We start from the raw sequence: 21,874 nt of genomic DNA, 5'->3' as shown, positions 1-21,874 counted from the left end.
AGGTTATGGATGGTCTGGGAAATGATGGTTTGGTGGTAGAAGGTGGGGTCATGGTCAAGGGGGCAGTAGGATGAGGTGTCCGCGAGTTGGCGTCTAGCTTCAGCAGTGTAAAGATTGGTGCGCCAAACTACCACTGTACCTCCCTTGTCTACCAGTTTGATGGTGAGGTTGGGATTGGAGCGGAGGGACTGGAGGGCTGCACGTTCCGAGGGTGAGAAGTTGGAGTGGATGAGAGGGGTGGAGAGGTTGAGGCAGTCAATGTCACAGCGGCAGTTGGCAATGAAGTGATTGAGGGTGGGTAGGAGGCCAGCACGGGGTGTCCAGGTGTATGGGGTGTGTTGGAGGTGGGAGAAGGGGTCGTCAGAGGGTCGGAGGGAATCCTGGTTGAAGAAGTAGGCGCGGAGGCGAATGCGGCGGAAGAATTGTTCGATGACTTGCCGCGCGTTGAACTCATTGATCCGAGGGCGTAGGGGAATGAAGGTGAGGCCTCTGCCGAGGACTGATCTTTCACCCTCAGAGAGGGGGAGGTCTGGAGGGATGGTGTGCAGACGGCAGGGCTGGGAGCTAGGACCTGGTGTGGGGCTGTAACTGGGAGTGGGGCGGGGTTAGGCATGGGGGTGGAGTTAGTCGAGGGGGTGGAGTTAGTCGAGGGGGTGGAGTTAGTCGTGGGGGCGGAGATTATCGTGGGGGCGGAGATAGCTGTGGGGGCGGAGACAGCCGTGGGGGCGGAGACAGCCGTGGGGGCGGAGATTAACGTGGGGGCGGAGATTAACGTGGGGGCGGAGTTAGACGTGGGGGCGGAGATAGTCGTGGGGGCGGAGATTAACGTGGGGGCGGAGATTAACGTGGGGGCGGAGATTAACGTGGGGGCGGAGATTAACGTGGGGGCCTGTTTAAAAGCGGGTGGTGGTTCCTTTAAGAGGAGACCGAGGAAACAGCGCAGCCGCAGACGCAGACCCGGATGGGGCAGGGGTGTGCGCATGCGCCCCTCTTCCAATGGCGGATCCCGGCGGCGATTTGTTCGACAGCATCGTCCTGGCGGAGGATCGGTAAATACCCGCAATAATACCGTCTGCTTAAACCTACCATCAACACTAACCACCACCCTCCCGGGTCCAGAGGGAAATCAGCAACAAATATCCCCTTTCAGTAATAACCCGTCAGTAGACAACGGGTGCCGGAGGAGGCCATTCTGCCCATCGATTCTGGGTCAGTGATGCTGGAAGAGCACAGCAGGTCAGGCAGCATCTAAAATGCAGCGAAATCGACGTTTCAGGCAAAAGCCCCTCATCAGGAATAAAGGCTTTTACCTGAAACGTTGATTTTGCTGCATTTTAGATGCTGCCTGACCTGCTGTGCTCCTCCAGCACCACTGACCCAGAACCTGGTTTCCAGCATCTGCAGTTATTGTTGTTACCTCGTTCTGCCCTTCGAGCCTGCACCACCATTCGATATGATCATGGCTGATCATCCTTAATCAGTATCAGCTTCCTGCCTTATCTCCATAACCCTTGATTCCACTATCCTCAAGAGCTCTATCCAACTCTTTCTTAAATAAATCCTGCCCCTCTGGGGCAGAGCATTCCACACAGCCACCACTCTCTGGGTGAAGAAGTTTCTCCTCATCTCTATCCTAAATGGGGAGACTGGGTGCCTCCTAGCAGAGCGCTTTTGGGAGCATCTCCAGGACAGCTGCACCAATCAACCACACCGCCCCGTGGCCCAACATTTCAACTCCCCCTCCCACTCTGCCGAGGACATGGAGGTCCTGGGCCTCCTTCACCGCCACTCCCTCACCACCAGACGCCTGGAGGAAGAACACCTCAACTTCCACCTCAGGACACTTCAACCCCAGGGCATCAATGTGGACTTCAACAGCTTCCTCATTTCCCCTTCCCCCACCTCATCCTAGTTCTAAACTTCCAGCTCAGCACTGACCCATGACTTGTCCTACCTGCCTATCTTCTTTTCCATCTATCCACCCCGTCCTCCTCCCTGACCTATCACCTTCATCCCCTCCCCCACTCACCTATTGTACTCTATGCTACTTTCTTTCTACCCCCACCCTCCTGTAGCTTATCTCTCCACACTTCATTCCTTTATTCCTGATGAAGGGCTTTTGCCCGAAAAGTCGATTTTACTGCTCCTCGGATGTTGCCTGAACTGTTGTGCTCTTCCAGCACCACTGATCCAGAATCTGTCCTAAATGGTCTACCCTGTATTTTAAAGCTCTGCCCCCCTTCAGTAATAACCCCCTTAGTAATACCCCCTTCAATAATATCCCCCTTCATCGATAACCCCTTCAGTAACACCCCCCTTCAGTAACAACTCCCTTCATCGATACCCCCCTTCAATAATAATACCCTTCAATTATACCTCTTTCAGTAATGTCCCCCGTCAGTAATACCCCTTCAATAATAACCCCCCTTAGTAATACCCCCCTTAGTAATACCCACCTTCAGGAATATCCCCCTTCAGGAATACCCCCCTTCACTAATATCCCGCTTCTGTAATATCCCCCGGATAATAAATCCCCTTGTGTAATAACACCGCCCCCCCTTCAGTACGACCCCCCTTCAATAATAACCCCTTCAATATAACCGACTAAACAACCCCCTGTTTTTTCCTGTAAATAAGCACCTTCAAATATACTCCATAAATAACGTCCTCCATCAGCAAATTATGATGTGGTGAGGCATGACTTAGGATGTGTGGCTTGGAAAAGTAGGTTTCAAGGAAAGGGTGCAATCGATATGTGGAGCTTGTTCAAGGAGCAACTATTGAGTGTCCTTGATAAGTATGTACCTGTCAGGCAGGGAGGAAAGGGTAGTGTGAGGGAGCCGTGGTTTAATAAGGAATTGGAATCCCTTGTTAAAGGGAAGAGGGCAGCCTATGTAAAGATGAGGCGTGAAGGTTCAATTGGGGCAATTGAGAGTTATAAGGTAGCCAGGAAGGATCTAAAGAGAGAGCTAAGAGCAGCAAGGAGGGGACATGAAAAGTCCTTGGTTGGTAGGAGTAGGGAAAACCCAAAGGCTTTCTATAGGTATGTCAGGAATAAAAGGATGGCTAGGGTAGGAATAGGTCCAGTCAAGGAAGTTTCGTGTGGAGGCTGAAGAAATTGGGGAGACACTGAATAAATACTTTTCGTCAGTATTCACTCAGGAACAAGACATTGTTGCCGATGTGAATATTGAGTCACAATTAATTAGAATGGATGGCTTTGAGGTATGTAGGGAAGAGGTGTTGGAAATTCTGGAAAGGGCGAAAATAGATAAGTCCCCTGGGCCTGATGGCATTTATCCTAGGATTCTCTGGGAAGCAAGGGAGGAGATTGCAGAACTGTTGGCCTTGATTTTTATGTCCTCGTCTACAAGAATAGTGCCAGAAGACTGGAGGATAGCAAATGTGGTTCCCTTGTTCAAGTAGGGGAGTAGGGATAACCCTAGTAACTATAGGCCGGTGAGTCTTACCTCTGTGGGCAAAGTCTGAGAGAGAATTGTAAGGGATAGGATTAATGAACATCTGGATTGGAATAATGTGATCAAGGATAGTCAGCATGGTTTTGTGAAGGGCAGGTCATGCCTCACAAACCTTATTGAATTATTTGAGAAGGTGACTAAGGAGGTGAACGAGGGTAAAGCGGTAGATGTGGTGTATATGGATTTTAGTAAGGCATTTGATAAGGTTCCCCATGGTAGGCTACTGCAAAAAATATGGAGGTATGGCATTGAGGGTGCGTTGGAGGTTTGGATTAGGAATTGGCTGGCTGGAAGAAGACAGAGGGTAGTAGTTGATGGTAAAGGTTCATCTTGGAGTGCAGTTACTAGCGGTGTTCCGCAAGGATCTGTTTTGGGACCATTGCTGTTTGTCATTTTTATAAATGACCTGGAGGAGGGGCTAGAAGGTTGGGTGAGCAACTTTGCGGATGATACGAAAGTCGGTGGAGTTGTTGACAGTGAGGAAGGATGTGGCAGGTTACAGCGGGATATAGATAAGCTGCAGAGCTGGGCAGATGGAGTTCAATGTAGGTAAGTGTGAAGTGATTCACTTTGGTAAGAGTAACAAGAAGATGGGATACTGGGCTAATGGTCGGATACTTGGTAGTGTGGATGAGCAAAGGGATCTTGGTGTCCATGTAGACAGATCTCTGAAAGTTATCACCCAGGTAAATAGTGCTGTGAAATAAGCATATGGTGTACTGGCTTTTATTGGTAGAGGAATTGAGTTTCAAAGTCCTGAGGTCATGTTGCAGTTGTATAAGACTCTGGTGAGGACTGCAGATGCTGGAGATCAGAGCTGAAAAATGTGTTGCTGGAAAAGCGCAGCAGGTCAGGCAGCATCAAAGGAACAGGAGAATCGACATTTTGGGCATAAGCCCTTCTTCAGGAGTGAGGAGGATGTGCCAAGCAGGCTAAGATAAAAGGTAGAGAGGAGGGACTTGGGGGAGGGGCGTTGGGAATACGATAGGTGGAAGGAGGTTAAGGTGAGGGTGATAGGCCGGAGTGGGGTTGGGGGCGGGGAGGTCAGGAAGAAGATTGCAGGTCAAGAAGGCGGTGCTGATGGTGAGGGTAGGGACTAAGAAAAGGTGGTGGCAGGGGAACTGAGAAAGCTGGAGAAATCTGCATTCATCCCTTGTGGTTGGAGGGTTCCTAGGCAGAAGATGAGGCGCTCTTCCTCCAGGCGTCGTGTTGCTATGGTCTGGTGATGGAGGAGGCCAGGGACCTGCATGTCCTTGGTGGAGTGGGAGGGGGAGTCCGCACACTGCTCCAGGACCCGCTCCCCGCACACTGCTCCGGGATTCACTCCCTGCACAGAGGGTGGTTGGATTGATTGGTCCGAGTGTCCCAGAGGTGTTCTCTGAAATGTTCCGCAAGTAGGCAGCCTGTCTCCCCAATGTATAGGAGGCCGCATCGGGTGCAGCGGATGCAGTAAATGATGTGTGTGGAGGTGCAGGTGAATTTCTGACGGATATGGAAGGATCCTTTGGGGCCTTGGAGGGAAGCAAGGGGCGAGGTGTGGGCGCAAGTTTTGCATTTCTTGCGGTTGCAGGGAAAAATGCCCGGAGTGGGAGTTGAGTAGGTGGGGGGTGTGGATATGATGAGGGAGTCGCGGAGGGAGTGGTCTTTCCGGAACGCTGATAGGGGAGGGGAGGGAAATGTATCTTTGGTGGTGGGATCTGTTTGGAAGTGGCGGAAATGACGAAGGATGATAAAATGTATCTGGAGGTTGGTGGGGTGGTAGGTGAGGACCAATGTTCTGTCCTGGTGGCGATTGGAGGGGCGGGGTTCAAGGGCGGAGGAGCGGGAAGTGGAGGAGATGTGGTGGAGAGCATCGTCAACCACGTCTGAGGGGAAATTGCGGTCTTTGAAGAATGAGGCCATCTGGGTTGTTTGGTATTGGAATTGGTCCTCCTGGGAGCAGATAAGGCGAAGGAATTGGGAATATGGGATGGCGTTTTTACAGGAGGCAGGGTGGGAGGAGGTGTAGTTTAGGTAGCTGTGGGAGTCAGTCGGTTTATAGTAAACGTCCGTGTTGAGTCGGTCGTCCGCTACGCTCCCCGGATTAATGGATTCAACAAGGAGCGAGACATCGAGCATTTCTTCTGCCGCCTTCGCCTCCGCGCCTACTTCTTCAACCAGGACTCTTGTCCACCCTCTGACGACCCCTTCTCCCGCCTCCAACACACCCATCCACCTGGACACCCCGTGCTGGCCTCTTACCTGCCCACGATCTCTTCATAACCAGCTGCCGCCGTGACATTGACCGCCTCAACCTGTCCACCCCTCTCACCCACTCCAACCTCTCACCCTCGCAACGTGCAGCCCTTCACTTCCTGCGCTCCAACCCCCAACCTCACCATCAAACCGCCAGACAAAGGAGGCGCAGTGGTAGTTTGGCGCGCCGATTTTTATATTGCTGAGGTAAATGCCAGCTTGTGGACACCTCCTCCTACTGCCCCCTTGATGATGACCCCACCTCCCACCACCAAACCATCATTTCCCAGACCATCCATAGCCTCATCACCTCAGGGGATCTCCCATCCACCGCCTCCAACCCCATAGTCCCACAACCCCGCGCCGCCAGTTTCTACCTCCTGCCCAAAATCCACAAACCTGACTGCCCCGGCCGACCCATTGTCTCAGCCTGCTCCTGCCCCACCGAACTCATTTCTGCATACTTTGACACGGTCCTGTCCCCCTTAGTCCAAGAACTCCCCACCTACCTTTCGGCCACCACCCACACCCTCCACTTCTTCCATGATTCTCGCTTCCCCCGGTCCCCAACGCCTTATCTTCACAAAGGACATCCAGTCCCTATACACCTCCATACCCCATCACGAAGGTCTCAAAGCCCTCCGCTTCTTCCTTTCCCACCGAACCAAAAAGTACCCTTCCACTGACACCCTCCTTCGACTGACTGAACTGGTCCACACTCTGAACAACTTCTCTTTCCAATCCTCCCACTTCCTCCAAACCAAAGGAGTAGCCATGGGCACCCACATGGGCCCCAGCTCTGCCTGCCTCTTCGTTGGATATGTGGAACAGTCCATCTTCTGCAGCTACACTGGCACCACCCCCACCTTTTCCTCCACTGCATCGATGACTGTATTGGCGCTACCTCGTGCTCCCACGAGGAGGTTGAACAGTTCATCCACTTTACTAACACCTTCCACCCCGACCTCAAATTTGCCTGGACCGTCTCTCTCTCCATTTCTATCTCGGATGACCAACTCAAGATGGACGTTTACTATAAACTGACAGACTCCCACAGCTACCTAGATTACACTTCCTCCCACCCTGGTCCCCTGTAAAAACGCCATCCCGTATTCCCAATTCCTTCGCCTTCGCCGCATCTGCTCCCAGGAGGTCCGATTCCAATACTGAACAACCCAGATGGCCTCCTTCTTCAAAGACCGCAATTTCCCCCCAGACGTGGTTGATGATGCTCTCCACGCATCTCCTCCACTTCCTGCTCCTCTGCCTTTGAACCCCGCCCTTCCAATCGTCACCAGGACAGAATCCCACTGATCCTCACCTACCACCCCACCAACCTCCAGATACATCGTATCATCCTTCGTCATTTTCGCCACCTCCAAACAGACCCCACCACCAAGGATATATTTCCCTCCCCACCCCATCAGTGTTCCGGAAAGACCACTCCCTCAGCGACTCCCTCGTCAGGTCCACACCCCCCACCAACCCAACCTCCACTCCCGGCACCTTCCCCTGCGACCGCAAGAAATGCAAAACTTGCGCCCACACCTCCCCCCTTACTTCCCTCCAAGGCCCCAAGGGATCCTTCCATATCCGCCACAAATTCACCTGCACTTCCACACACATCATTTACTGCATCCGCTGCACCCGATGTGGCCTCCTGTACATTGGGGAGACAGGCCGCCTATTGTGGAACGTTTCGGAGAACACCTCTGGGACACCCGGACCAACCAACCCAACCACCCCGTGGATGAACACTTTAACTCCCCCTCCCACTCAGCCAAGGACATGCAGGTCCTTTGCCTCTTCCATCGCCAGACCATGGCAACACGACACCTGGAGGAAGAGTGCCTCATCTTCTGCCTAGGAACCCTCCAACCACAAGGGATGAACTCAGATTTCTCCAGCTTTCTCATTTCCCCTCCCCCCACCTTTTCTCAGTCCCAACCCTCAGCATCAGCACCGCCTTCGTGACCTGCAATCTTCTTCCCGACCTCTCCACCCCCCCCCCCTCTCCGGCCTATCACCCTCACCTTAACCTCCTTCCACTTATCGTATTCCCAACGTCCCTCCCCCAATCCCTCCTCCCTACCTTTTATCTTAGCCTGCTTGGCACACCCTCCTCATTCCTGAAGAAGGGCTTATGCCCGAAACGTTGATTCTCCTGTTCCTTTGATGCTGCCTGACCTTCTGCGCTTTTTCAGGAACACATTTTTAAGCTACTTCCAAAAATACCCCCACCTCAAATATACCCCTTCAAAATGCCCCAAATAAACTCTTTCAAATATGTATCTTTAATAACCTGCCGCAGTATCATCCTGGTGGACAATCAGTGACACCTTCATCCCCCTCACTGTCCCTTTACACCCCCCCTCCCCCAACAACCCTGATTGGACATCCCCCACTCTCTCAACACTCAGATCTATCCCCAACTACAGAATGTCCTCATGAATGAATGGTAACAGCCACACTCTCTGCACCCAATAATTCTCTCTTCCACCTCCTCCAACAACTTTTTCCGTCCTCCATCATATCTCTTTCCTGGCCATGCTCTCCTTCCTGAAGAAGGGTCATGCCCGAAACGTCGACTCTCCTGCTCCTTGGATGCTGCCTGATCTGCTGCGCTTTTCCAGCAACACATTTTCAGCATTGCTCTCCTTCCCCCACCATGGCTGCCCCCTCCCAATTGTTTTCTGCGATTGTTTGCATCCAACTGATGCAATTTCTCTTGCGGTTGGCAGATTTCGTGGAGAAGGTTATCAGGAAGGATTTACAGAAGGAGGCCATTTGGGAGAAACTGAGGGACGATGCTATGGATTAGTAAATGGTGCCAAGATTGGATCAGAGGTAAATAAGTGAGAACGGTTGCACACCAGTTATAAATGTAGGTAGTTAACGTGTTCAAAGTTTGTGAGAAGATTTGTAGCTCGGGTGCTCGTTGTTGTGGTTCTGTTCGCCGAGCTAGGAATTTGTGTTGCAGACGTTTCGTCCCCTGTCTAGGTGACAATTTCAGTGCTTGGGAGCCTCCTGTGAAGCGCTTCTGTGATGTTTCCTCCGGCATTTATAGTGATTAGACGAAACACAAATTTCCAGCACGGCGAACAGAACCACAACAGTTTAAGGTGTTAAAGCACTCAATTGTACACACAATGAAACATGAGGGAATACATTGTTTTGGGAGTTTGCTGTGCAAATTGATTCCAAAATTTCCTAGAATACAATAATGATTGCATTTCATAAAGATTTTACTGGCTATATAGTGCCTTTGATATGTCCTGAAAGATGCGAGATAAATATAACTCCATCTTTATGCCTCCTTTCCATAACGAGCTGACTCATACTGAGACGTTATTATGTGGGTGCGAGTGCCTCCTATTCCTCTCTCAAACACACATTTTATCTGAGTAATCCTGGAAGTTGGTGATCTGTTGAAAGACCCAGAATTGTGAAACTGTGGCATAAATGAATAAAGAAGGTTCTCTGTAATGCATTTGTTGATCACTTCAGTTTACTTCAAATGATTTTGTAATAAATCCCAAGCTGTTTGTTCCCATCACAACAACTTTTTGAAATTGGAGCTTTAGATAAAATTAACTGATCCTGTTCCTTAAAAAATGTTATAGTGAGTGATTGGTTTTTGGCAGTGTTCTACACATCTGTTTGATTTGAATCACTAATCCTCAAACGGAGCCAAAGAAACACTCCTATTCAGAGGGTGTGCAGGAAAGCTGTGTTGACATATAGCGTCAACCATGATCTAGCTGAATAGTGAAACTGGCTGGAGGGGCTGACTGGCCTACTGTCGTTCCTTTACGGTCACTTGTAGAGTTATCACCTTCAGTACAAAACAAAATTTCATATCTGAATCAGATGCAACTCTTAAAGTGTAAATGCTTTTTGATACTCAAAACTTCTGTTGTTAAAACTACAACTTGTATTTAGAAAATAAAAACAAGACACTTCAGATGCTAGAAATTTGGAGTAACTGGAGAAACCCCAGTAATCTGGCAGCATCTGTGGAGAAGGAAACTGAGTTAACATTTTGAGTTTGATATGACTTCACAGTATTCCCTTTGGAACAGTTCTTACTATTCATCCTGGACTTGAAACATTAACTCTTTCTCTTTGTGCAAATGGTGACAGACCTGCTGAGTTGCTCCAGCATTTTGTTTTATAAATATAAATGAAAATAATAGTGAGTCTGAATGCACTTTAGAGAAGCATTATTGACATTGAGCCCTGTGAGGAGATATTCAGGTAATTGACAAAATGCTTGGTCAAAGAGGTATGTTTCAAGGAATGGTTTTAAAGGAGGAAACGAGTTTTCTGATGGAACTCCAGAACTTAGGACTTTAAGGCTGAGGTCCTGGGTGCAGATTTTTTAAAAATAAGATGTTGGAGTAGCCAGAACTGGGCAAAGCACCAATACGTTGGATTGCTGTGGGTCTTGAGGAAATTTTAAAGATGGGTTTGGGGGTGGGGTAAGGTGGTGGGAAGGTCTGAAACAAAAACTATGGCTTCTAAAATGAGTTTGTAATGTAAGTCAATGGATGAAAGGGACTTGATGTGTGTTAGGAAATGGGCAGCAGAGTGTTGGGTGACCCCCAGTTTATGGAGGCTAGAATATCGAGTACTGGCTAGACTGTGTTGGAATAGTCTGGAGGAAACACTAGACTATGGAAGAGGCTTTCATCAGCAGATGAACTGAGGCAGAGCAGAGTTAGACAATGTCACAAAAATGATATTGTGCAGTGTCAAGTAATGCAGTGGATACATGTTGGCAACTCACCACAGGGTCACGTATCTCACCAAGGTTGCAAACGATCTGGTTTGGCTTCAGACAGTTGTCAGGGAGAAGGGAAGAGTTGGTGGGAAGGGAGTGCTTCATTATTATTTGTCACAGAGGAATTGTTTCAGTGACACAGCCTAATTAGATTATAATTCTGAGGTTGACACTTTTGGGAACTTGACAGGGTAGGTGTGGCGAGTTGTTTTTCCTTGTGGGAGAGTTTAGGACTGGGGCATAATCTCGGAGTAAGGGGTTTCCATTTAAGACAGATGAGGAGGAATGTCCTGTCTCACGAGGTGGTGAATGTGTGGAATTCTTTACTACAGAGCACTGGGTTTTTAAGTATATTCCAGGCTGAGGCAGATTTTTAATTAGTGAGGGAATCAAGGAGTTTGGGGGAAAGGCTGGTAAGTGAAGTTGAGGATTATCAGATTAGCCATGGTCTCATTTAATGTCTGGAAGGCCAGCCTCTGCCCTGGTGTTTTATGGTGTTATTTATCAATAAAAAATACTCTCAAATATTTTAGGTCAGTGTAAAACTCATTTAATTTGGATCAGTACACCAATTGTATATTCAGAATAGTGTATTGTGTTATTGGATACCTCTTCAAACAGGTTATCAACTCAACATATTCCTGTTTGTGAGAGCTTGCAGTGCACAGACTGGCTTCCTGGTTTCACACATTTCAACACTGACTGCATCTCAGAATTAACTTGTTGGTTGTTAAGCACTTAGGGATGGCCTGTCCTTGTGAAAGGTACTGCATCATTCAATTTCTCTCTTTCAAGAAATTTTATCCTTTTAATTCTCCTGATCATTTTCTTTCTGCTCTACAGGTTTCTTTTTATGAAGGTTTTGCCTATACCTGGAAGTGTCTTCTTCAGAATAACCAAGATGCGAAGAGCAGGTATGCAGTTGGTTGTTGACTGATGTGGAGCTTCAGAATTCTTGTGGTGATGTTAGTAGTCCTGTGAAAGGAACAACTCCAGCTGCCCAAATGAAAAGCATAATAGGTTTGTTTACACAAACCTAGCCTTGGTCTGTAAGGTTTTGGTTTTGTATTAGTGCTGAACTTGTCTCCTGTTAAAGCCTGACATAAAACTTTCTCCTTCAGTCAAGCCCTTTTATATTATAATTGCAGTATAAAGATGATATATGCTGAGTGAGTGGGTAAATGTATGACAGATGAAATATGTGGATCAGTGCGAGATTATCCACTTCAGGAGGAAAAAACAGCGAAGTGGATTGCTATCTGATTGGCTATAAATTGAGAGAGAAGAATGTGCAGTGAGATCAATGTGTCCTTGTACACTATTCACTTAAGGTGAGCATTCAAGTGCAGCAGGTGGTGAAGAAGATAAATGGTATACTCACCTTTATAGCAAGAGGATTCGGGCACAGGAGCAGGCATGTCTTGCTGCAATTATACATGCTGAAAATGTGTTGCTGGAAAAGCGCAGCAGGTCAGGCAGCATCCAAGGAGCAGGAGAATCGAAGTTTCAGGCATGAGCCCTTCTTCAGGAATGAGGAGAGTGTGCCAAGCAGGCTAAGATAAAAGGTAGGGAGGAAGGACTTGGGGGAGGGGCGTTGGAAGTGCGATAGATGGAAGGAGGTCAAGGTGAGGGTGATAGGCCGGAGTGGGGGTGGGGGCGGAGAGGTCGGGAAGAAGATTGCAGGTTAGGAGGTGGTGCTGAGTTCGAGGGTTGGGACTGAGACAGGGTGGGAGGAGGGGAAACTGAGGAAACTGGAGAAATCTGAGTTCATCCCTTGTGGTTGGAAGGTTCCTAGGTGGAATTCCGTTCTGGCTATAGAGGAAGTGCTTACCACACTGATTCCAGGGATGGTGGGACTGATATATGAGGAGAGGTTGAATCAGTTAAGATTAATGTTTGCTGTGATTCAGAAGAATGAGGGGAGAAATTCTTGTAGAAATCTATAAATTCTGACCGGACTAGACAGAAATGATATTCCCTATAAAGGGGAAGTCCAATCTGAGAACATAAGTAGGCAATTCAGCCCTCTGAGCCTGATCTGTTAATTGATACAAGCATGGCTCATCTCATCTCATCTCAGTCTGAACCCCATTTTCATGCCCAGATGAATAGTTTCCATTTCTTCTAATGATACAGGAGGCCATTTATGACTACAAAAGAAAGTTCTTCACTCAGAATGGTCAGCCTATGGAATTTGCTGCCACAGAAAGTGGTTGAAGCCAAAATATTCTGGGATTTGAAGAAGGAGTTGGATATAGCACTTTGTGCTCAAGGGGCCAAACGGATTTGGGGAAAAGCAGGAACAGGTTATAGGCTTGGATGGTCAGCCATGATCAGAGTGAATTATGCAGCAGACTTGGAGGGCTCATTGGCTCCTCTTGCTTCTATTTTCTATGTTGCTATGAGACAAACCAGTAGGCCTGGTGTAAAGTTTTAAGATTCATCTTGGGCTATTGGTGTTGCTGGCTGGACCAACATTTATTAGGAGAAAGTGAGAACTGCAAATACTGGAGTTCAGAGTTGAGTGTGGTGCTGGAAAAGCACAGCTGGTCAGGCAGCCTCCGAGGAGCAGGAGAATTGATGTTTCGGGCAAGAGCCCTTCATCAGGAATATTTATTGCCCACCACTAATTGCGCAGGAGAAAATTACCTTCCTTCTTGAATTGCTGCAGTCTTTAGGTGTTGGGACATTCGCAGTGCTCATAGAGTCACAGAGACGTATAGCATGGAAACAGACCTTTCAGTCCAACTTGTCCATGCAGACCAGATATCCCAACCCAATCTAGTCCCACCTGCAACGCTCTGGAGAGGGAGTTCCACCTCAGTTGCATCACAAATTACGTTCTTTAGATACTGTTGTAGTGTTAGAGCTTAAATTGCAAGAAACTTTCTCGTTCTTGGATTTTGCTGTCCTTTATAAAGAACTTACTTTGCCATCTCTTGTACTATTGCAGTAAAAGGCTGAAAGCCCTAAACTCATTGCTGGTGATGGTTCATGACTTCCCATATGAAAACCCAACTTACGACAAGTTACAAGAGGACCTAGAAAAGATGCGAGCCAAGTTTAAACAGGTTTGTGAACTTACAAATTGCACTCAATATGATCTTTTTCAGAAATGATGAGAGATTTGGGCTGGAATACTTTTGACCTTGACCAGTGGTGTATGAGGAGAAAGTGAGGTCTGCAGATGCTGGAGATCAGAGCTGAAAATGTGTTGCTGGAAAAGCGCAGCAGGTCAGGCAGCATCCAAGGAACAGGAGATTCGATGTTTCGGGCATAAGCCCTTCTTCAGGAATCTGATGCTAATTGCTACATAATTTGCATTATTGTATGGAAATGAGTGCTGATTGACTGTTTCATTAGGCTGAAAAATATTCTCACAATGAGCTCCATCCTATATTGTTTACTATCCACATATAATATTTATGTTTTTACCATCCCTCTTTTCTTTCGCCAAGCCCCAGTTGGATTGGTTGTAAATCATAATCAGGCATTGACCCAGCAACTTGCCCTTATTTCCATGGCACTCATATATTGTGCAATCTGTTTCCTCATCAGATTTTTGAGGGAACTCATTGTTAGCACCATAAAGTAATTATATACCAGAATATGAGCATTTAACCACTGTATTATGAGCATGCAAAATTGGCACAGCAGTAGATTGTTCAGCCCTCTCGAGCCTGCTCCTCCAGTCAGTGAGATTATGGCTAACTTGTTTGTGTTTCAAGTTCTACATTCCCATCTAGTCCTTTCAGTTCTCTTGTAATCTAATAATCCAAGCCTTAAAAATCTTTAATGATCCCACCTCCACTACCTTCTAAGGCAGTGGGTTTGAAAGATGTGCAACTCTGTGAGAAAAATATTCTTCTCCTATCTGTTCCAAAAGGGCAACCATTAACTTTGCAATGAACAGTGTTCCCTAGTTTTGGACTGACCCACAAGGGGGAACTTCTTTTCCATGTCCACCTTGTCAAGACCATTCAGGTTTTTGCATGTTTCAATCGAGACACCCCTCACTCTTCTAATCTCCAGTGGAAACACCCCAGCCTGACCAACCTTTCCTCCTACAAAAACCCTCTCATTCCAGGTACCAATCTAGTAAACCTCCTCCAGTGCATTTACACCCATCCTTAAACAAGAAGACCAAAACTGCACACAGTTTTGAGAGGTTGTCTCACCAGTGCTCTGTATAACTTAAGCAAACAGCTCTTACTTTTATGTTCAATTAATCACATAATGAAGGATAGCATTCCATTCGTGTTAACTATGTGCTGTACCCGCATGCCAACTGTTTATTAATCATGCAATAGATTACCCAAGTCCATCTGCACTACGTAACTGTGTAGCCATTTTCCATTTAAGTCATGCTGTTTTGGTGTTCTTCCTGGAAAAGTGCAGCAGGTCAGGCAGCATCCAAGGAGCAGGAGAATCGATGTTTCGGGCATGAACCCTTCTTCAGGAATCAGGCTCATGCCCGAAACGTTGAATCTCCTGCTCCTTGGATGCTGCCTGACTTGCTGCGCTTGTCCAGCAACACATTTTCAGCTCTGATCTCCAGCATCTGCAGACCTCACTTTCTCCTTGGTGTTCTTCCTCCCACAGTGAACAGCTTCACATTTCCTTCACATTACACTCAAGCTGTCATATTTCTACCACTCACTCCACCAATCTAGATCTTACTCCATCCTCTCCATGTCTTAACAATATAATTTACTCTCTATATTCATATCGCCTGTGATTTAACTACCATGCTTTTATTTTCCTTCTCTAAGTCATTAATGTGAATTATATAAAACTGAGGGCCCAGCACAGACCCAACTTGTTGTATCCTGCCAATCAGACGAAGACCCATTTATGTGTGCCGTGTTTTTTGCCTACCAGCCAATCTACTATCCATGTTAATAGGGAACTGCCTACACCATGAGCTTTTATTTTCCTTGGTGATATTTGCTGTGACACATTATTGCATACCTTCTGGAAATCCAAGTATGATATGCTTATAGGCCCCTCTTTATCCACAGTGCATATTATTCCTTCAAAGAACTGCAATAAACAGGTTAAGCATTATTTCCCTTTGAATCTATGCTGATGCCTCCAGTTTACCTTAAACCTTTGTAAATGCTCTGCTATAATCCCTTTAGAGTCATTGAGTCATAAAGCCGTACAGCACGGAAACAGACCCTTTGGTTGATATGGACAAGTTGGACCAGATATCCTAACCTAATCTAGTCCTATTTGCCAGCACTTAGCCCGTATCTCTCCAAACCCTTCTTAGTCATATACCCATCCAGATGCCTTTTAAATGTTGCAACTGTACCAGCCTCCACCACTTCCTCTGGCAGCTCATTCCATACACACACCACCCTCTGGGTGAAAAAAGTTGTCCCTTGGGTCCCTTTTAAATTTTTCACCTCTCACCTTAAACCCAGGGAAAAGACTTTGTTTATTTACCCTATCCATGCCCCTCATGATTTTATAAACCTCTATAAGGTCACCCCTCAGCCTCCAACGCTCCCAGGGAAAACAGCTCCTGTCTATTCAGCCTCTCCCTATAGCTCAAACCCTCCAACCCTGGCAACATCCTTGCAAATCTTTTCTGAACCCTTTCAAGTTTCACAACATTCTTCTGATAGGAAGGAGACTAGAATTGCGTACAGTATTCCAACAGTGGCCTAACCAATGTCCTGTACAGCCACAGTACGACCTCCCAACTTCTATGCTCAATGCTGTCTCCAGTAAAGGAAAGCATACCAAACGCCTTCCTCACTATTCTAACACTGTTCCCTTGGACAAATGTCATGCTATCTGGCCTGTTTTCTGCTTCTCTCCTTTCTTGAAACGGAGCCAATGGAACCTTTCCTGAATCGATGGAATCTTAGAAAGTTAACACTGATGCATATCCTAGCCTTCTCTTTTCAGACCTTAGGATGGAATCCATCTGGACCCAGAGACTTGTTAGTCTGCAGCTGCAGCATTTTTTTCAGTACCACTTCTGTCATGATTGTACTTTCATTAAGCTCCTCTTTCCCTCCACCTCCTGATTTGCAGCGATTACTGGAATGATTTTCGTATCCTCTACAATGAAGACAAACAATATATTTGTTTGTACCATCCACCGTTTCCTTATTATTTGCTATTAACTTCCATTTCTCACTCTCTTCAGAATGAATGCTCACTTTGTTTATTCTTTTCCTTTTTAAAATTTCTATAATAATTCTTAGGATCTATTTTTACACTCCTAGTTAACTTCATCACGTTGTCTTAATTTATTCCTTTTGATTAACTTTTCCGTTATTCTCGGTCTTTCTTTATGAACATAGAACATAGAACATAGAAGGATACAGCGCAGTACAGGCCCTTCGGCCCTCGATGTTGCGCCGACCGAATCCTACCTAACCTATACTAGCCCAATAACTTCCAAATGCCTATCCAATGCCCGCTTAAATGACCATAAAGAAGGAGAGTTCACCACTGATACGGGCAGGGCATTCCATGAACTCACAACCCGCTGTGTGAAGAATCTACCCCTAACATCTGTCCTATACCTACCACCCCTTAATTTAAAGCTATGTCCCCTAGTAACCCCTGACTCCATTAGCGGTAAAAGGTTCTTAGTATCTACCCTATCTAAACCCCTAATCATCTTATACACTTCTATCAGATCTCCCCTAAACCTTCTCTTCTCCAATGAGAACAGCCCCAAGTGCCTCAGCCTTTCCTCATAAGATTTTCCTACCATTCCAGGCAACATCCTGGTAAACCTCCTCTGCACTCGTTCTAAAGCTTCCACATCCTTCCTATAGTATGGCGACCAAAACTGCACACAATACTCCAGATGAGGCCGCACCAGAGTCTTATACAACTGCAACATGACCTCAGGACTCCGGAACTCAATTCCTCTGCCAATAAAGCCCAGTACACCATATGCCTTCCTCACAGCACTATTTACCTGGGTGGCAACTTTCAGAGATCTGTGTACATGGACACCAAGATCCCTCTGCTCATCCACACTACCAAGTAGCCTACCATTAGCCCAGTAATCCATCATCTTGTTATTCCTACCAAAGTGAACGACTTCGCACTTAGCTACATTGAATTCCATTTGCCACATTTCCGCCCAGCTCTGCAACTTATCTATATCCCGCTGTAACCTACCACTTCCTTCCTCACTATCCACAACTCCACCGACTTTTGTGTCATCCGCAAACTTGCTTACCCAGCTTTCAAGTCCTTCCTCTAGATCATTTATAAAGATAACAAAAAGCAATGGTCCCAAAACAGATCCTTGTGGTACACCGCTAGTAACTGCGCTCCAAGATGAACATAATCCATCAACTACTACCCTCTGTCTCCTTCCAGCCAGCCAATTCCTAATCCAAACCTCTAATGTATCCTCAATGCCATACCTCCGAAGTTTTAGCATTAGCCTACCATGGGGAACCTTATCGAACGCCTTACTAAAATCCATATACACAACATCTACTGCTTTACCCTCATCCACTTCCTTGGTCACCTTCTCAAAGAACTCAATAAGGTTTGTGAGGCACGACCTGCCCTTCGCAAAACCATGCTGGCTATCCCTGATCACGTTATTCCTACCCAGATGTTCATAAATCTTATCCCTTACCATTCTCTCTAAGACTTTGCCCACCACTGAAGTCAGACTCACTGGCCTATAGTTGCTAGGGCTATCCCTACTCCCTTTCTTGAACAATGGGACCACATTCGCTATTCTCCAGTCCTCTGGTACTATTCCTGTTGACAACGACGACATAAAAATCCAGGCCAATGGCTCTGCTATCTCCTCCCTAGCTTCCCATAGGATCCTGGGGTAAATGCCATCAGGCCCAGGAGACTTATCTATATTCATCCTTTCCAATATTCCCAAAACCTCTTCCCTGCATATTTCCAGGGCATCCATTCTAATTATTTGTGATTCCATATTCACATCAGCAACAGTGTCCTGTTCCTGAGTGAATACTGAGGAAAAGTACTGATTTAATGTCTCTCCAATCTCCTCCGCCTCCACACACAACTTCCCACTACTATCCTTGACTGGACCGATACCTACCCTAGTCATCCTTTTATTCTTGACATACCTATAGAAAGCCTTTGGGTTTTCCCTAATCCTACCAGCTAAAGACTTTTCATGTCCCCTTCTCGCTTCTCTTAGCTCCCTCTTTAGCTCCTTCCTGGCTACCTTATAACACTCAATCGCCCCTACTGAACCTTCACGCCTCATCTTTACATATGCCGCCTTCTTCCCTTTCACAAGGGACTCCAATTCCTTACTAAACCACGGCTGCCTCACAAGGCCCTTTACACCATGCCTGACTGGTACATACCTATCGAGGACACGCAGTAGCTGCTCCTTGAACACTCCCCACATCTCATTAGTGTTCTTCTCTTGAAGCCTGTTTTTCCAATCCACACATCCTAAGTCATGCCTCACTGCATCATAATTTCCCTGCCCCCAGCTATAGCTCTTGCCCTGCGGCACACGATTATCCCTCTCCATCACTAAAGTAAAAGTCACCGAGTTGTGGTCACTGTCCCCGAAGTGCTCACCTACCTCCAAGTCTAACACCTGGCCTGGTTCATTACCTAGAACCAAATCCAATATAGCCTCCCCTCTTGTTGGCCTGTCGACATATTGTGTCAGGAAACCCTCCTGCACACATTGTACAAACACCGACCCATCTAATGAACTCTAGCTATAGCTCTCCCAGTCAATATCTGGGAAGTTAAAGTCCCCCATAACAACCACCCTGCTACCTTCACTCTTTTCCTGAATCATCCTCGCAATATTATCCTCTACTTCTCTAGGACTATTAGGAGGCCTGTAGAAAACACCTAACAGGGTGACCTCACCTTTCCTATTTCTAACCTCAGCCCAAACTACCTCAGATGGCAAGTCCTCTTCCATCGTCCATTCCACTGCTGTGATACTGTCTTTGACAAGTAATGCCACGCCTCCCCCTTTTTTACCCCCATGTCTGATCCTACTAAAACATTTGAACCCTGGAACCCTGAAGTGATACAAAGCATAATATAATGTACTTATAAATGTCTCAATGAAAAGCAGAAGACAGAGTGCATCTCATTTGTGAAACTACACTCAACTGATAGGATGTCATTCAACATACAAGATATGTGATGTAATTGTTCTGATATCTAGGGAATTTGGGAATATGTGAAATAGTCATAGAGGTGTACAGCACGGAAACAGATCCGTCAGTTTGACCCATCTATACCAACCAGATATCCCAACCTAATCTAGTCTCACCTGCCAGCACCCGGCCCCTATCCCTCTAAAGTCTAAACCCTTCGTATTCATATACCCATCCAGATGCCTTTTAGATGTTGCAATTGTATCAGCCTCCACCACTTCCTTTGGCAGTTCATTCCATACACGTACCACCCTCTGAGTGAAAAAGTTGCCCCTTAGGTCTTTTTTATATCTTTCCCCTCTCACCCTAAAACTATGCCCTTTAGTTCTGGACTCCCCCACCCCAGGGAAAAGACTTTGTCTATTTATCCTCCGACACTCCAGGGAAAATAGCCCCAGCCTGTTCAGCCTCTCTCTATAGCTCAAACCCTCCAACCCTGGCAATATCCTTGTAAATCTTTTCTGAACCCTTTCAAGTTTTACAACATCTTTCCGAAAGGAAGGAGACCAGAATTGCACTCAGTATTCCAACAGTGGTTGAACCAATGTCCTGTCCAGCTGCAACATGACCTCCCAACTCCTGTACTCAATACTCTGACCAATAAATAATTGAGCAAAAGTGTCTGTCATGCAGGATTAATCATCCTCTCGTCTACAAGCAGAACCTTTTTCAGAATTGGAGCTGGAACCATACATTACATTGCTTCTTATTGCCCTGGAATTCCACTAGAATCAATATATTTTGGTGTTTAAGTTGCTCATACCCTACACTTAGATAACTGGCCTTTTTAAAGTGATCGCAGATTGCTGAACAGCACAAGCAACACCCTTTGTACACTTGCTTTGGCTGGTACAGAACTTTGTTTATTTTTTATTCCAGATTTGTTCTTTGCTCAATGTCCAGCCTGCTTTCCAAAATCTAAAATCAACTGAGATGTCGTTCTGAAGTAGACCATGACGCCTGACTCAGTAACATTGTTGAGGGGATGACTTCACATTAAAACGAATCCAGCTCTCCATGCCTGAAGTGGAGGATGAAACTGGATAAATTGAGATTTGCTCAGAAAAAGCAAATACATCATAACTACAGATTGAATGTGATGTTGAAAAGTTATTCATTTGCTGCTGTGAGGAAAAAATAATTTCAAATTCCTTTCGCTGAACTTTAGAGATTACTAATACAATCTGAACTGTCTGATATAAAAACTATGGGAGGGGCTTTAGTTTCCTTTTGGGGACTTGAAGATTTTAATGAAATTCCAATTTTTAGCCGTTTGAATTCAGTTTTTCTGGGACAATTGCAATGAATTTATTATTCATAAGTTGCTTGTACATTTCTAATTACTTCAGAAAATTAACTAGCATGGCTAGTTCTCAATAACAGCAGTGAGATAATGAGTAGATGATTGATTGATTGATTGATTGTTACCCAAGGTATATATTGGATAACTTCTCTGCTTCAAAGTGGTCCTATGGAACATTTTTGTGTGTGATTAGAAGGGATGGTGGGGTCTCAGTTTGTTATTGTACCTGAAAGGCATCATTGCCAACCACTCAACACTCCCTCTGCACTGGACCATCACACCAGATTATATACTCAGGTCTCTACAGTGAGATTTAAACTGAGGCTAACCATAAATAATTGCTAGGATATGGTTTCCTTCTGATTGTATACAATGGATAGGTTGAAGTTTTATGGTTAATAAAGTTTGATTAAATTTATTTATTGTAGTTGTAAAAGCATTCAAAACCTCATGGTCAAAATGTCTGAATGTAAAATTTGCAATGGTTTGTATTTGAATTTAACTCTGACATTGAAATTTGTTCATTTAATGAATTCATTTTAAAAATTAATACCAGTGCTGCTTGACTTACTGATCATAACAAAGGAATTTTTAACCAAGTAGTGCGGATGGGTGAACAGAGGAAAACTTAACATGAAACAGCCAGCCATCAGACCCCATCATTATCAATTGGAAATTAGCAATATAACAAAGCTTTTTAATACAGGATAAAGGACAATCCTTTATCAGAAATTCTGAAATCTGAAAAGCTCTGAAATCCGAAGCTTTTTTCTGAAGTTTTTTCTCATTAACGAGGTTGTTTGGCATGCAAACAGTTAACGCAACTCCACACCTACACGACGCATATCACTCAGATGTGACATAACGGCATGGCCCAGCATTGGCAGGCATCACTTCTGTCTGA

The 21,874-nt window shown here is 46.0% G+C and overlaps 1 protein-coding gene across 1 annotated transcript; it reads left to right on the top strand.

The window, feature by feature from the left end:
• Positions 1–936: 936 nt before the first annotated feature.
• Positions 937–21,388, top strand: lto1 (LTO1 maturation factor of ABCE1). Its single transcript, XM_060838625.1, has 5 exons — positions 937–1,049; positions 8,456–8,561; positions 11,341–11,411; positions 13,451–13,568; positions 20,547–21,388. Exons 1-5 carry the CDS (start codon positions 997–999, stop codon positions 20,610–20,612), a joined length of 414 nt encoding a protein of 137 aa, XP_060694608.1. The 5' UTR covers positions 937–996; the 3' UTR covers positions 20,613–21,388.
• Positions 21,389–21,874: the final 486 nt, after the last annotated feature.

The sequence above is a fragment of the Hemiscyllium ocellatum genome, chromosome 18, assembly GCF_020745735.1.
Source record: "Hemiscyllium ocellatum isolate sHemOce1 chromosome 18, sHemOce1.pat.X.cur, whole genome shotgun sequence".
In the NCBI taxonomy this organism is placed as follows: Eukaryota; Metazoa; Chordata; class Chondrichthyes; order Orectolobiformes; family Hemiscylliidae; genus Hemiscyllium; species Hemiscyllium ocellatum.
This window is presented reverse-complemented; position numbering and strand designations above follow the sequence as displayed.

Bases quoted from the DNA above. Each gene is read 5' to 3' on its own strand.
- lto1 (XM_060838625.1), top strand. From the start codon at position 997: ATGGCGGATCCCGGCGGCGATTTGTTCGACAGCATCGTCCTGGCGGAG. The intron at 11,412-13,450 runs GTATGCAGTTGG...GTACTATTGCAG, and splicing joins AACCAAGATGCGAAGAGCAG to TAAAAGGCTGAAAGCCCTAA. The intron at 13,569-20,546 runs GTTTGTGAACTT...TTTTTATTCCAG, and splicing joins TGCGAGCCAAGTTTAAACAG to ATTTGTTCTTTGCTCAATGT.